Source organism: Dendroctonus ponderosae, unplaced genomic scaffold (assembly GCF_020466585.1).
Source record: "Dendroctonus ponderosae isolate FM_Combo_2020 unplaced genomic scaffold, Dpon_F_20191213v2 Dpon_F_20191213_6, whole genome shotgun sequence".
NCBI lineage: Eukaryota > Metazoa > Arthropoda > Insecta > Coleoptera > Curculionidae > Dendroctonus > Dendroctonus ponderosae.
This window is the reverse complement of record NW_026018814.1, coordinates 8,176,283-8,189,972: the sequence shown is the minus strand read 5'-3', so window position 1 is coordinate 8,189,972 and position 13,690 is coordinate 8,176,283. Positions and strand designations below refer to the sequence as shown.

Here is a 13,690-nt window from a genome sequence, read left to right as displayed (position 1 = left end):
TGAGATTCATTAAGTTTGAATTTCAAAAATACGTTAATATTCTATGTAAAAAATTATTTGTTTCAAATTGAAAATTTTTAAAAAGTTCGAAAAAGTCGTGTAATAAATAAACAATCAATTTATATTTTTGATACTTCTAATACATGTGTTAATTGTACATTGGACGTTTATTTATAAATATATTGAGATTTTTATTTTACTTTGAGACTCGGTCGATCTAACTCATGTGTTAACTTTGTTAACAAATTTCCAGGAAAATATGAGAAGCATATTGTAGCTGAAATTGACGAGTTTCTTTTCCCATCGCTACTGGCTTATAGCAGTGCATTTGGTGATGTTTCCATAAACACACATAATTGATCGCCGTTACAAGATGCTGTAAAGTAAATTTAAATCTCCCGCTAAACAGTCGGTAAATGTTCCGTTTGATTCAACAATAAAAGTAGATTGCTACTTTATCCGGTCGCCGGCTGTTCAAATAGATAGGTTAAGTTATATTACATTTCAAATTGTTCAACTTCCGTAACATAACTCAGAAAAACTTCAAATTTTTGTTAAATAATGACCCCATATGCGTGTCCCAGGCTGCTCTGTTCTCATGTCGGCTTTAAATGTCTCATAATTGCTCGCGGAATTAGCAAATACATTCACAGAGACATTTCAGCGAAATCTATTCGGCAAAATTTTCTCAATTACTTTATAGAGAAAAATGAACATAATTTCGTCAGGTCCAGTCCAGTTGTGCCGTTTTGTGACCCCACGGTGCCCTTCGTCAATGCCGGAATGAATCAGGTAAAATCACATTTTTACTCAAAATTTATGTAGTAGGCAATTAAAACTGGTAAACAAACGTTTTTTATGTGCATATTGGCGTTTGAACAACAGTTTCATAAATGTTGCACAATGAAAATTTGATAAAACTCGTGGAATTATTCGGGCAACTTATTAATGTTGTTGATTTCTAATGCTTTCAGTTTCAATTTGAATGTTTTAAGTACCTATACTACTTTATTTATTACTAATACTATTCTGTTTTAATATTTCTCGCGTAGGAAATGCAAGCTTTAGTTTAACCTCCGTTTGTTGCTAATCTTTTCTGCTCAATAACATGGAAGAAGGCGTTCTAAATCATCTTTGAAACCCCCAATAGCCAAAATCAAGTACTTTAGTCGGCATTCATTGAAATGTTAAAAAGAACATTTTTTCGTAAAAAGCTTCATGATTTTCTCCCGAGCTTATAAAAAAAGTGCAATTGGTCTCAGTTTATGAAAACTGCGCAATATAAATCATTATTAATTACCTCATTTCGTGGTCGTTGGTGAAAATTTAGGGCCTCAATTGTAAATCCCCCGAACTTCTTCTCAACATGTTACGCACAATAAATCATTTAGTAAAATGGTAATTATTTAGTCGTACTGTTTCAGTCAATGTGCGGTTTTACTAATTTTTCCTTCCAAATATCCGATGTTTCTTATTGCCATATATTCTAGCTCTTATAGCTCAGACAATTTATTTGCAGTTTAAGGGCATTTTCCTGGGCACGCAAACACCACATTTCACCAAAGTAACCAACAGCCAAAAGTGCGTAAGAGTTGGTGGCAAACACAATGATATAAATATAGTGGGAAAGGATGGATACCATCATACGTTTTTCGAAATGTTGGGCAACTGGTCGTTTGGCGAGTATTTTAAAGTGAGTTCAGCTTTACTTGGTTCCATCGCTCGTTATTGAAGAATAAACATGTTATTATAGGAGGAGGCCTGTAAAATGGCATGGGAATTATTAACACAAGTTTATAAAATTCATCCTTCCAGATTGTATGTCACGTATTTCGCGGGCGATGAATCATTAGGACTATCGAAGGATGCGGAAACTTATAATATCTGGAAATCCCTTGGGTAGTCGTTTGGGCATAAATACATGATTTAATCCTAATGTTGGCTAATTGTAGAATAAAGAATGATAGAATATTGCCGTTTGGTGCTAAGGATAATTTCTGGGAAATGGGAGTCACTGGGCCATGTGGGCCGTGCACAGAAATCCACTTCGATCACACGGGAAGTGCGAATCGAGCGGAATTTGTAAATAAAGACCTTCACGATCTTACAGAAATTTGGAATTTAGTTTTCATTCAGTACAATAGGTAATTAATTCATCCAATAGCAATAACTCATGCATTTTTGGCACTTGTTCATTTGGTAGACAGTCGGATGGTTCTCTCTTGTCCCTGCCTAAGAAGCATGTTGATACAGGCATGGGCTTGGAAAGACTGTGCTGCGCTTTACAAGGAAAATCCAGCACTTATGACACCGATCTTTTTGAGTACTTGATAAATGCAATTCAAAAGGTATTTAATAACAATCATTTTTGCTGGAAGTTCATGGGTTTTTAGTCAATCAACAATTTCTTAATGTGTTATGCATAATTTCTATAAACTCATAGATATTAATCCAGACATTTTAAACACTTTGAATCAGAATTGCAGCAACGTGCAAAAGTATTCGAGAAAATTCGGAGAGCAGGACTGGAACCATATCGACACCTCCTACAGAATATTGTCTGACCATTTACGAATGCTTACCGTTTGTTTGGCTGATGGAGTAATTCCTGAGCAAAAGTAAGCACACCAGCGGACAATGATTCAATTATCTGAAACCGCACTGTGTTTCAGTCAGAAACTGAGACGAGTCATCAGGAAATGTTTCGTTCTAAGCGAAACTGTATTTGGGAAAGATAAAGGCTTAGTGAGAGAGCTATCAAATTACGTGGTTGAAAACCTAGGAGATGTATATACAGAACTAGAAAAAAACGTTAAACTGGTATATATGAAAGGTATTTCTCTTGTGGTGTTTTATAGGGTTTTTTAAATTCAATTCCAGATCCATCAGATACTGGACTACGAAGAGGAAATATACAAGTCAATAAGAACAGCAGCCAGAAAGGAGTGGGATAAGCTTGATATAGATAAAAATCTGGCCAACTTGGACAAGGTAGATATCACCCCGAGTTTCATAAAAGCATACAAAGAACTGTACGTCCAAAAGCCGACTGAAATCGACGGAGTGTTGGCCCATAGACTTTATGATACTCACGGGTTTGATGTGGAGGCAATCCAACAACTGGCGGAAGTTTTGAGTATAAAATTTCTGCCCATTAGTTTTGAGAAGAAAATGGAGGAGATTAAGCAAAAATCCAAATCGAACAGGCAGCTTTCGATTGACAAGTTACTCAGTGCTTTAACGGCGACTGATCTGAAAAAGACTGACGATTCCGGAAAGTATATTTATAACAAAAAGGGCACTCAGTATGATTTCCCAGAAATCCAATCTACAATTCTTCAAATCGTAGACCACAATAGTTTCATATCACAAGTCAAAGATGGACAGTCATGTGGTTTGATTCTCGATAAGACAAACTTCTACTGTGAAGCTGGCGGGCAGGAATGTGATAAAGGCCAGATACATTTTCATGGAGCAAAATTTCAAGTTGAGACTGTTTCCAAATTAAACGACGTTATTGTCCATAGAGGATATTTGAAGGGCGATGCCATCAAAGTTGGAGCTCAGGGCAGAATATCGGTTGATAGAGAATATCGATTGAGGACGATGCAAAATCATACATGTGCCCATCTCTTGAACGCAGCAATCAAGCAAATCAAGTCAGCTACGTGCCAAAAATCAAGCAAAGTGACCAATCAGTATGTTAATTTGGACGTGTCTGTCTTCGGGCCCAAATTCAATATCAAAGATGTCATTCGAGCGGAAGAAATCATCAGCAAAGTGATTCAAGATCAGCTCAACGTTAGAATCAGTACTACGGATAGTCAAGGATTGTATAGTTATGACCAAATTACTTTGATACCTGGGGAAGTTTATCCAGATAACGATATCAGAATTGTGGAAATTCAAAATGAGTCTGACTTTATTTCAAGGTACGTGAAAACGGAGTAAAGTAAGTTTAATTGGGAAATGTACAAGAGTGCTTCTTAAGAATGTATATTCTGAGGAAGTGTGTAATGAAACAATTTAGTCTTAAAGTTTTCATTAATCGAACAAATTCAAAATGAGCCCAAAATTGTACTGATTGGAACCTGCGCCTTCAAATATCAATCCGGTTCCCCCGACATTGATGCGGATTTGAAGAAAAATTAAAAATTCACACACCGTGTGCTAATAAATATTGTTAATGCTCTTTGGTATGTTCGGAACCGAGATTTTCATCGTGTTACGCACTATTAAAGAAAAACAGACTGAAGCAATGAAGGGAAACTCGGTAGGTATCCGAATATGCTGCTTCAATTCAGAAAACTACAACTCAGTAAAACGTCTAAAACATTTTGCGCTTCTTCATTCCGCAAATATCAGCAACATTTGGAGTTTTTTAATTTATAGAAAAGCAAAATCTTCAGTTATTAAAATAATATAGTTATTTTAGGGAACCGTGTTGTGGAACTCACGTACTAAACACCGCAGACTTAGAAGATTTTTGCATAGTTAGCGTAAAATCGCTGGGCAGGAGCTCATCGTCCTTACATGGGGTCACCGGTGAAAGAGCGAAATTAGCCAGAAGAAATGCCGCCGATCTTGCTGAAGATATCGGTGTCTTCAAAAAATCGCTAGCTGCGCATCTAGATACGGTATGTAAGAATTCATTTGGCTACTGCTTATTGTGATCAGTTTATTTCAGCCCGATATGCTGGACATGGGCGTATTATCGCTGAAACAACGGCTTAACTTTGATGTAACGGATGATTTTATATTGCCATATGTTTATAAGCAGGAAGCTTTGGAAGAACTCAATGCAATCAGCAGACAGATTAAAGAGAAAAGCAATGAAGATTTAAGGTAAGTTTGAGAGAAAACAATCAACTGATTTTTGGAAGTGTTCGTGTCGCTTGTTACTTTATGAGGATTCAAATCCAAAAATACTTATTTGTCGCTTAATAATCAAGCTCGTTATACGTTTCTTTTAAATTTATAATAACTCGTTTTGTATTTTTTTAGGAATTTCGTGGACATGGAAATGCATGACGCTTTAGAACGAAAAGTTGAAGTAACAGCATCCGACCGAAAATTTATAGTGCACTATTTGAGAAGCTCCATGATGTTCGAATCGGTTCCACTACAAAGAGCTACGGCGATGTGCTCGGATATGCCGGTTATCGTTATAGCGTATTCCGATAGCATGGTTAAAGCGAGATGTTGCGTTCCTCAGGTAAGCTGGATTTCAATAGTTTGAATTTGGTAAATTGAAGCTGTTTCAAGGCGTTGCAAACGCAAGACTTTGATGCAGAAAAGTGGCTGAAGCAGTCCGTAGCTTCAGTTTTTGAGGGCCAAATTTCGCCCCAAAAATCGCAAAATGGGATTCTGATTTGCAATATGAAAGCGAAAAAAATTCACGTCCAAGACTGGCATCACTTGCTGGCTGAAAGTGTTAATATTGCCAAAAATTACATCAATAGCAAGTTGTAAATGGATCTGTGTTTAAATAAAGGAAATGATCTAATATGAATAATTTTCAACCGGCTTTGCTTCGATGGTTCCGTGATCCATAAACTGTATCTGGATCACCGAACTTTTAAAACAATATACTTAGTATATGTATCGTATTTTTATTTATAAATACAATATTAACAAGCTTAACACTTATGAGACATCTATTTCACAATAGCCACAATGTTTAACAATACGAGTAATACTTAACAATGATTACAAATGATTTATTGTATTTTTTTGGGGACTACAGAATTTCCACTCATTTGTTGGAAGGTTTAATTGACATAATCGTTAAGCATTTTTTAGATCTAATTTTTTTTGCCACAGAAATGTTTGCTGTCGACTTTGCCCACTTTGCAGTTGTTTGTGTAATAGTTATAAAAATTGTTGTCAGTAAGACTAAGCCAAAGAGGCCTTTGAATATATAAGCTTTGACCTAATACTAGTGCATTGATTGATACGTTTGATTTTAAGCAGTTCATCAGCTTTGTACACACTAAATTGTATAAGTGCATATGTAAATGTTGTGCTACTTAAAGAAAGCTTACATTCAAGGTAGAAATAGAAAGCTCTTCAGTCTACGTTCCACTAAAATATAAATGTCCTTAAACTGGATAAATAGCAGCTTAATTCAGTTAAGTAAATGAGTGGAAATTGCGATTAAAAATTCTAAAAAGTAAAAAAAACAATATCAAAAAATACTTTTGCAGTCTTATAAGTAATACTATATTAAGATACGTAGCTGAACAATGTTAAAATATTTCTTGGACGAATATCACACAGGCAAATAAAAATGGGTGGCAATCTAATGGATGTTTTGTTTATAAAGCTCGAATTTTACTTTAATTCTATAAAGCACTATCAATAGAACAATGGCGCATAAAAATACATTTCGTTTTGTTAATTTGCAACTTTCAAGTTGAGACTTGAAAATAAGTTTGGGTTTTTTGTTCTTTTCAGTGTCGCCTAAAAACTTCCAGTGTTGATTTATCTGAGGAAAAGTGTCTTACTTTTCCCCAAATAAATCTAAACCTGAATACCAACCTACATCTCAGTTAGAACTCATGACCCTTTATTCTCTACATATTGCTTTGTCTAAACTACTCCAATTAGTCTTATGATTACTGTGATTTTAAAGTACACGCTAGTATTATAAAAAATAATTTAAAACAATCTTATGGAACTATCAACATCGTTTTATATTCTGCTTATTCGTACGTATATTGCGCTCGTAACAAATGTGTTTCATCAGAACACCATTACATGTTTTCTAGGCTTCAACCAGTAAGACATTACTAAAATAAAAATAAATATATTTTGAAAAACTTCTAATTCAACAGTTCAATTGCAAAATTTTTATCAAATGAACACCTTTCTAGATTTTTTTTAGATATTTTTTGATTTTACCGATAATATTGCCAATACAACTAAACTAGAGAGAGAAGGTATAACAAGTTTTTTATTTTTAAAATTTGAAAGTGAAAATTATGGACAGACGAAAATAGTCTTTAAACCCACCTATTTCACATGTCTTCTCAACAATATATATTTTCTTTGCGTGGTACTTGCAGGGTTTGTACCTTATAATTAAAGCAGACTGCTACATCTATACAAATCAGACTCAATAACGCCTATTTAAAATTTCACAATGAAAATACTTGTCGCATAGAGCTACAAAGTGCCGTGTTGGCCATTTGGCTTGGACTGCACACTCCTTCTCACATCTTCTAACTGAATCAGCTGCACGAATAAAATTATTTATTCAATTATCTGGAATTTGGTTGTGAGTTTTTATTTTACCTTTTCGATGGGAATGCACGACAATTCTCCACCGCCACACTGCGGTGGCGGTAACGGAGTGGAAGGAGTTACCGGAGCCTTTGCGGATTTTTCTTGTGCTTCTCTAGCTCTTCGTTCTTTTAGCTTCAACGAGAAAATTGCCACTGATCTAGCCCTCTTCATTAGACTCTGTTTCACTCGCGTTTTCTTAGCTGCTAATTCTTCAGCAGCTAGAACCGATGTCAGTCTAAGCTTTTTTAAATTTCGTCTTCACATTGTTAATTACCTTTTGCGGCTTCGTCAGCTTCTTGGCTGGAAATGCTTCTGGCACTGTCGCTCAGTGAAGGATCTATGGGAATAATTGGGGCTCGAATTCTGGGTCCTGTATGTTCAGGCGGAGATCGGGGCCTTGGAGGCCATAAGGGGCTAGTTCGATGTAGCTCTGTATCTGAACTTGAGGAATCCTAAAGTAATTCAATTCAGGGTAATGAGAAACTTTAGCAGAGTGTGTAAATTTGGCAAAAATCGGAATTGATTTTTTTCCATGCGGAGTGGCGGAAGATAAGATAAGACTTGTAGAATTGGTTTTTCAGAACGGACCGTTGGATTCATTTGCATTGAATAAGTTTGGTCGGAAATTCAAGCCAGTTGATCGGGAGAGTAAACATGAATTACATAATTCATTTGGTTGAATATATTCACGTTTTCACATATGTGCGTTTAAATCGACATTAGAGTCAAATCGAGCAAATATTTGTTCTTCGACTGTCCAGCTCATTATTCCAAAGGCGATTTTGGATTTTAACCTTTTTCGGCACCGTTCCATTTGAAAAATCAACTTTTTATTACAATGTTTTAGGACGCTATGTATAAAACTCTTTTTAAATGTACAAAGGTACATTTAAGCACACACACATACAGTTTTTTAGTTCTTCAATGATCAGATATACACATATATACGGAATATACATATCTAAAATGTAGGAATGATGCACAAAAATTGAATTATAAATTTTTTTCTGGTCTATTGCTATTTCTACCCGACGTTTCACCCCCGAATAATCCTTAATAATGCCCGCCACAGATGTAAGCGAAAACTCTTGTAGAAATAGACATAAACCATGATATTTCCTGAGTTTTTCACAACAATTTAAACATCCGCAAAGCATAGATATACCGAATCAGAGTGAAAGACATGATGATAAACATCCACAAGAAAGCAAATATGTGCGAAGTTTTGCATAAGAAATATAAAAAGTTTTAGAAAAGCATTGGAATTGAGATATCAGAGTGACACGAGAAAATAATTACTACCTTATTCGGAACGTCCATTATTCTATTTAGAATCTGTGTCGTAAGCATGGACGATCAGAAATAGATAAGTTAAAAACTTGTATTATTTGCGTCAATTTATCGTATTTCGTAGCTTCAGTATGTAATATTGAATACCTTAGGCGATATGCAGTCAGTGCTTCGATGAATGTCGGTTTCCTCTTTCAATTTGCGCGCCCATTCAACTCCTCCGCTGGGCCCTATGGTGAGATGATGGCTTGGTTCACCCTAAAATAAAAAAATATGTATTATTCAAATAATGTTCTAAAATTAACCAACACTCACTACCACTTCTGGTGGAGCCCATTCTTTGGATTTTCTGGGCCTAAACGGTGGGATTTGTTGAATGCTATCCGCAGTAATGCCTAGGGGAGTTCTATGCAGGGATGTGATGGAACTTTGCGAATTTGTGGGCGTGCTTGGAGATGGCATGGGCGATACGTGAGATGATATGCTTTTTTTTGCTTCCGTTGCGTCCGGGCAGATTTTTTCTGCAGATTTTTTAAACTGCGTTGAGTGCACGAGGTTGTGGCTCGGAGATACGGAAAATCTATGAATAAGTTAAAATCAAAGTCCTATCGATAATCGATTCAACTTGGGTACCTTCCAATAGTTTTCGATTGTACTTCTTCTGGAGAAGGAGTTGCTGTATTGCCGACTCGGATGGAATTTCTTCGCGCCCATTCGATTTTTGCCATTTCAGTGGCCAACCATCCGGGAATATCAGGAATCGCGCATGTTATAATGAATCGTATGATGAACATAATGTGCTGAAAATGTATTTGTGTTACCGTTTACAACTACCGTAACAATCATTATAATACGTAGAGGACGTAACTAGAAATGCTGATAAAATTCATTTTGTTTGTCGCCAGTTACATATTTTAGTATTGTTCGATAAGCCATTTAATTAAACTTACTTCAGTCCATTATTCAATTTAACTTTTCATTTCATTGAGAATACTGGTTTTGAGTAGAACATTTTGGAAACTAGACTTATGACCACAAAAATGGTAATCTGGGTAGCTCTCGATTAAATTCCTGCGTCGTAATAAAATAAATAAAACTAAATAATTTTCGTTGATTTGCCCACTTGCGTGTATTATTTTTTTCATCAATAGAAACATGGATTTATTATTAGTTAAGTTTTATTGCCCATTTATAAAATCCTGCTAGTTCTGTATGAATGCTCTAAAAGTTTTGCGCTTATAGCCTGCTCTTTCTAGTGGCGCGATTATTTAACAGCCAAATTTACGTCTGAAAATATATTATTTTTGGAAAACTAGTTTGAATGACTGATGTTTACAAATATATACATTATATACATTATATACAATATAAACATTATTTTTATTCTGGAGATGGGACTTTTGAGCCATTTGGCATTCAAATTAACTTTAGCGTAAGATGAATTTAGTAAAATTTACTTGTTTTTACTCTAGAAAAATGTAGCGAGAAAATGAGTAAAGAGCGTCAAGAGGCACCCAGTGTTGACTTAAAAAATTGCATAAAAAATCGTCTGAAACAGCAGTACGCGATTACAACAAGCCCAAACAAACAAGTCGAGGTGGACGGATACAAATTATTTCTTATAGAAGATAAACTAATTTGCTTTTGGAAAATTTGCTTATTTTTTTCACACAAATCTGTAAGTAAATCTTTAAGAGCCTTCCTGTGATAGAAGTTCCACACTTTAATGAAAATATCATCTGGAACAGCAGTAAAACTAGCAAATAAATAAATGTAAAATAAACAATACGATGAATTATTTATGTTGAAATCGCCAGTTTCTATACTACGCTATAGGGAAATAAGAGTTTTAAGAAATCCAATGGTTTATAAACAAAATTAAATTAGCACGCCACTTCGAGTCACCATAACTTAACTTTTAAGTTTCTTCTTACCTCTAATGCCACGATTAGTAGAATGGTTTGAGTTGCCGTCATATCGGGGAACATTCGGTGTACTTGGCCAGATAAACCTATAAGAGCGCAATTTACCAAGACGGCCATAGTGCTCATATATTCCATACAGTTCTAGAAAACGCGAGAAAAACAATTTCAATATTATTCAACTGGGCATTATTTTACTATATTTTGCAATTGCCTAAACCGAACATTCTTGGATTTTTGCAATATTTAATAGTCATCATCCAATTGCTCTTATAGTAAACATAGTCCCTTCGTATTTTAGAAAAGCGAAAATTTAAATGGTCAATTAATGTGAAAATTGTGAAATCCTCCAAGTTCTTACCTGCCATGTTCCAATATTAGGAACCCTTTGCCCGAAAGGCCTTTGGCACACATAACCGAGCCTAAAAGCATCGCTTCGAATTTCCACCAAGTTATTTAACATTGCACAAATAGCAGCCGGAGGAAAAGCTGATGAAAACAGTATTACATACCCCAATTGAATGGTCATTTCAAGATAATCTGCGAAAGTTCCATCGTACTTTGAAAAAATAATAATTAGAATATTTGATTGATAATAATTGAATTTAACATACTTTATATAAAGAACTTTCTAGTTCTGCTTGGCTCATGCTCCTTTTGGCCACTGGCGGACTATCGGTATTCTTTTCTTCGGTTGGTGTTTCGGTATGCTCTTCAGCCACACCTAGAAGATGTATTACCAAAATTAAATTATGCGCTCATTTGCTTACAACATAGCTTCAGTGTTTTATAAATTTATTCATTCCTTTATAATTATTATTTAGTTAACTATGTAAACTTAGTTAATTCCCGATCGGCGATTTTGGGGTTTGAAGGACGTATCTGAACAAACAAATTTGAAATTAAATAGATACCAATATTGAAATTAAATTTATTTTGTATTTTAAACGTTTATGCATAGTGAAAATACAAAACAGCTTCTATATTATTTCATAGATCTTCAGATAAAATTGGGTTAATGTATTTCTTCTAGACCTAATAATTTCTTCGAATGTAAAAACATATTTACACATATATTTTTAGTGGTTATACTAACGTTCTTTAGGATTCTTTGCATTTTTAACGCAAATTCCTCTAGCCAGGTATGTTTTCTTTATTTTAAACTATGGGTGTTTCTAATTTATTAATTTTAACTAAAATTTTGGAAATACAGATTACCTTCCATCAATTCTTTAGAACCTTCTAAAGTCGATGAAAAAATAGCAGTATGTGTCTACTAAGGCATCAATTTTTTAAGTTAAAATAACATTTTGGCTAAAATAATCTATTAAGATAAAAAAACAGGGGAAGCCCTGCAAAGATATATTCTTATCACGCCGAAATTTGCAAATATCTATTTAGATAAGACACTTATTTATACCATTCAAGCCGTTCAATTATCTGTAAATGTAATCACTATAGCAGTTAGTGCTAGATATCCGTACATAGTTCTTCAAAATGAAATTCCCTGGTAAGTCCAGTTGCAATTTTTTTATTTGAATTGTTTATCACCATTTTGGGAACACTTTTCATTGATTGCAACTTGAACAATCTGAAAAATTGGAAATGTGAATTGTTGCTTACCTTCGCCAGGCGGTGGTTTTGTGTTCAAAGGACTTAAAGCGCCCCACATTTCAAAGCTCATTTTGGCCAATCTCAAGTGCACAAGCACATAAGGTAGTGCGGATTCTTTTAAATTTCCTAGCACTTGCCTGGAAATTAGTAACGCGGCTAATTGCTACAAACAAAAACAATTATCATTTACCTATAATTTTTGCAAATAGCAACGACGTACTCATAAATACTCATATTTTTCAAGTGGATTGTGCACTTTTTGTGACTACATGCAATTTTATATTTATAACCATGGTCATAAATTGTAGTTGGTGATTAAAACTTAAAAAATTCCCGGAAAGCAATTTGAACTATTTTAACTGATTGTTACTTACTTCCTTGAGCCGTTCTTGATCCTGTAGATAAAATGCAATATAAAATAAAGACAGGAAAGAGTTGACGAACTGGAACTGAAAAGAAATTATTAGTTGAAACACTCATAAATGGAATAATATTTTGAAAAACCACCAAATATTCTATATATCTACAAACTACAATAATAAAATCTACATGTTACAGAAAACACAGCAATTTATTTTAGTTAATAGATTATGAAAGGGATTTTAGGTGATATAAGATAATGCTTAAACATCCGAAAGCTTCGTTCTTCCGGATTAATCAAAGTGTTTGTCAGAAGTAAATTTTCCTACTCATAAGAGCACTACTGAATAGAATAAACCAAAAAACACCATTTTAAAAGCAAGATAGATTAAGAGTTTTTTAGTACCCAAAGTCTTAGACTCGATAGAAAATTGAAAAATATTCTGTTTTGCTTCAAAAAAACCAACGGTTTTTGTATAAATTAATATATTTTTTAGTTCTAACTTAATAATTTTTACGGAGAGTCAATGCTTTGTTCTTGTTTTTTTTCTTAATGTAAATTAATTTATGTTAAGTAATACACTTAACACCGCTTTTACACCAATTAATTATGTTGAAAGTAACAAAAATGCAACTTAAACGATTTCGATGAACTTGAGTTTCCTTAGGAGGAAGGATATTATTTAAAAAGCCAGCTGAAATGCACAACTTTTTGTGTTTTTAAGGTAAAATATTGGGATTTGCTATGACAAATTATTTCTCAAACCGCTGTGTTTTCTTTGAAGTTTAGGCAACAAGCATAAAACGTTCTACGTATATACAAACCAGGGCAACTTTGCCGATTAGGTGATTTTCGTATTTCGTTTCTAGTCGATAATTCTCTGAGCAGCATTGCAAGAAAAGAACCCAAAATTAACACCAACTATTCTACCCTAAATAAGAATCTAGTTATCGATCAAATCACTAATTAGAATTAATCAAATTGAAACTAGAAAAATTTGAAAACTATTTTAAGGTTCAGGTATTTTCAAATACGGTTTTAGATTACGAAACTACCAGTATATCCACATAGAGTGTCGATCGAACTGTTCTAGATATAGTACATATAATAGATGCAAAATTATAATATTTAAATGCAGCATTCTTTGGCTCAAACAAATACCATTTGACGTAATTTTTATTAAAAAAATATGTCCGGTTCTCCTCTGCTATTGAAG

At 34.2% G+C, this 13,690-nt stretch overlaps 3 protein-coding genes across 7 annotated transcripts in view; 2 read left to right on the top strand and 1 right to left on the bottom strand.

The window, feature by feature from the left end:
• Window positions 1–468: 468 nt before the first annotated feature.
• Window positions 469–5,506, top strand: LOC109533965 (alanine--tRNA ligase, mitochondrial). 2 transcript variants are annotated; one of them, XM_019899492.2, is made up of 12 exons: window positions 469–792; window positions 1,520–1,693; window positions 1,754–1,899; window positions 1,953–2,144; window positions 2,204–2,348; window positions 2,479–2,618; window positions 2,673–2,820; window positions 2,881–3,932; window positions 4,436–4,637; window positions 4,688–4,845; window positions 5,005–5,215; window positions 5,266–5,506. In XM_019899492.2, the coding sequence occupies exons 1-12, from the start codon at window positions 562–564 to the stop codon at window positions 5,470–5,472; spliced, it is 3,006 nt and encodes a 1,001-aa protein (XP_019755051.2). In that variant the 5' UTR covers window positions 469–561; the 3' UTR covers window positions 5,473–5,506. The 2 variants fall into 2 exon arrangements, with proteins under 2 accessions (XP_019755051.2, XP_019755052.1); XM_019899493.2 differs by lacking the exon at window positions 469–792 and having other exon boundaries at window positions 1,530–1,693; window positions 1,816–1,899.
• An 86-nt stretch (window positions 5,507–5,592) lies between these two features.
• The window catches only part of LOC109533963 (anoctamin-8), a 16,227-nt gene continuing 8,129 nt past the window's right edge, over window positions 5,593–13,690 (bottom strand). For 2 of the 4 annotated variants that reach the window (XM_019899489.2, XM_019899491.2), the window contains exons 9-20: window positions 13,299–13,354; window positions 12,488–12,562; window positions 12,123–12,276; window positions 11,114–11,223; window positions 10,861–11,058; window positions 10,512–10,643; window positions 9,211–9,377; window positions 8,893–9,157; window positions 8,725–8,835; window positions 7,562–7,739; window positions 7,297–7,505; window positions 6,827–7,236 (exon numbers count right to left, since the gene is read on the bottom strand). In XM_019899489.2, coding sequence (XP_019755048.2) covers window positions 7,168–7,236; window positions 7,297–7,505; window positions 7,562–7,739; window positions 8,725–8,835; window positions 8,893–9,157; window positions 9,211–9,377; window positions 10,512–10,643; window positions 10,861–11,058; window positions 11,114–11,223; window positions 12,123–12,276; window positions 12,488–12,562; window positions 13,299–13,354 — 1,724 coding nt within the window. In that variant the 3' untranslated portion in view covers window positions 6,827–7,167. Of the gene's footprint in view, window positions 6,792–6,826; window positions 7,237–7,296; window positions 7,506–7,561; window positions 7,740–8,724; window positions 8,836–8,892; window positions 9,158–9,210; window positions 9,378–10,511; window positions 10,644–10,860; window positions 11,059–11,113; window positions 11,224–12,122; window positions 12,277–12,487; window positions 12,563–13,298; window positions 13,355–13,690 lie in introns of those variants that run through there. The other 2 variants (XR_007281769.1, XM_019899490.2) reach the window with 2 other exon arrangements.
• LOC109533966 overlaps window positions 11,975–13,690 on the top strand; it is an 18,810-nt gene continuing 17,094 nt past the window's right edge. The window contains exon 1 of the mRNA XM_019899494.2: window positions 11,975–12,009. The gene's annotated coding sequence lies outside the window, so the exon portion shown is untranslated. The remainder of the gene's footprint in view (window positions 12,010–13,690) is intronic.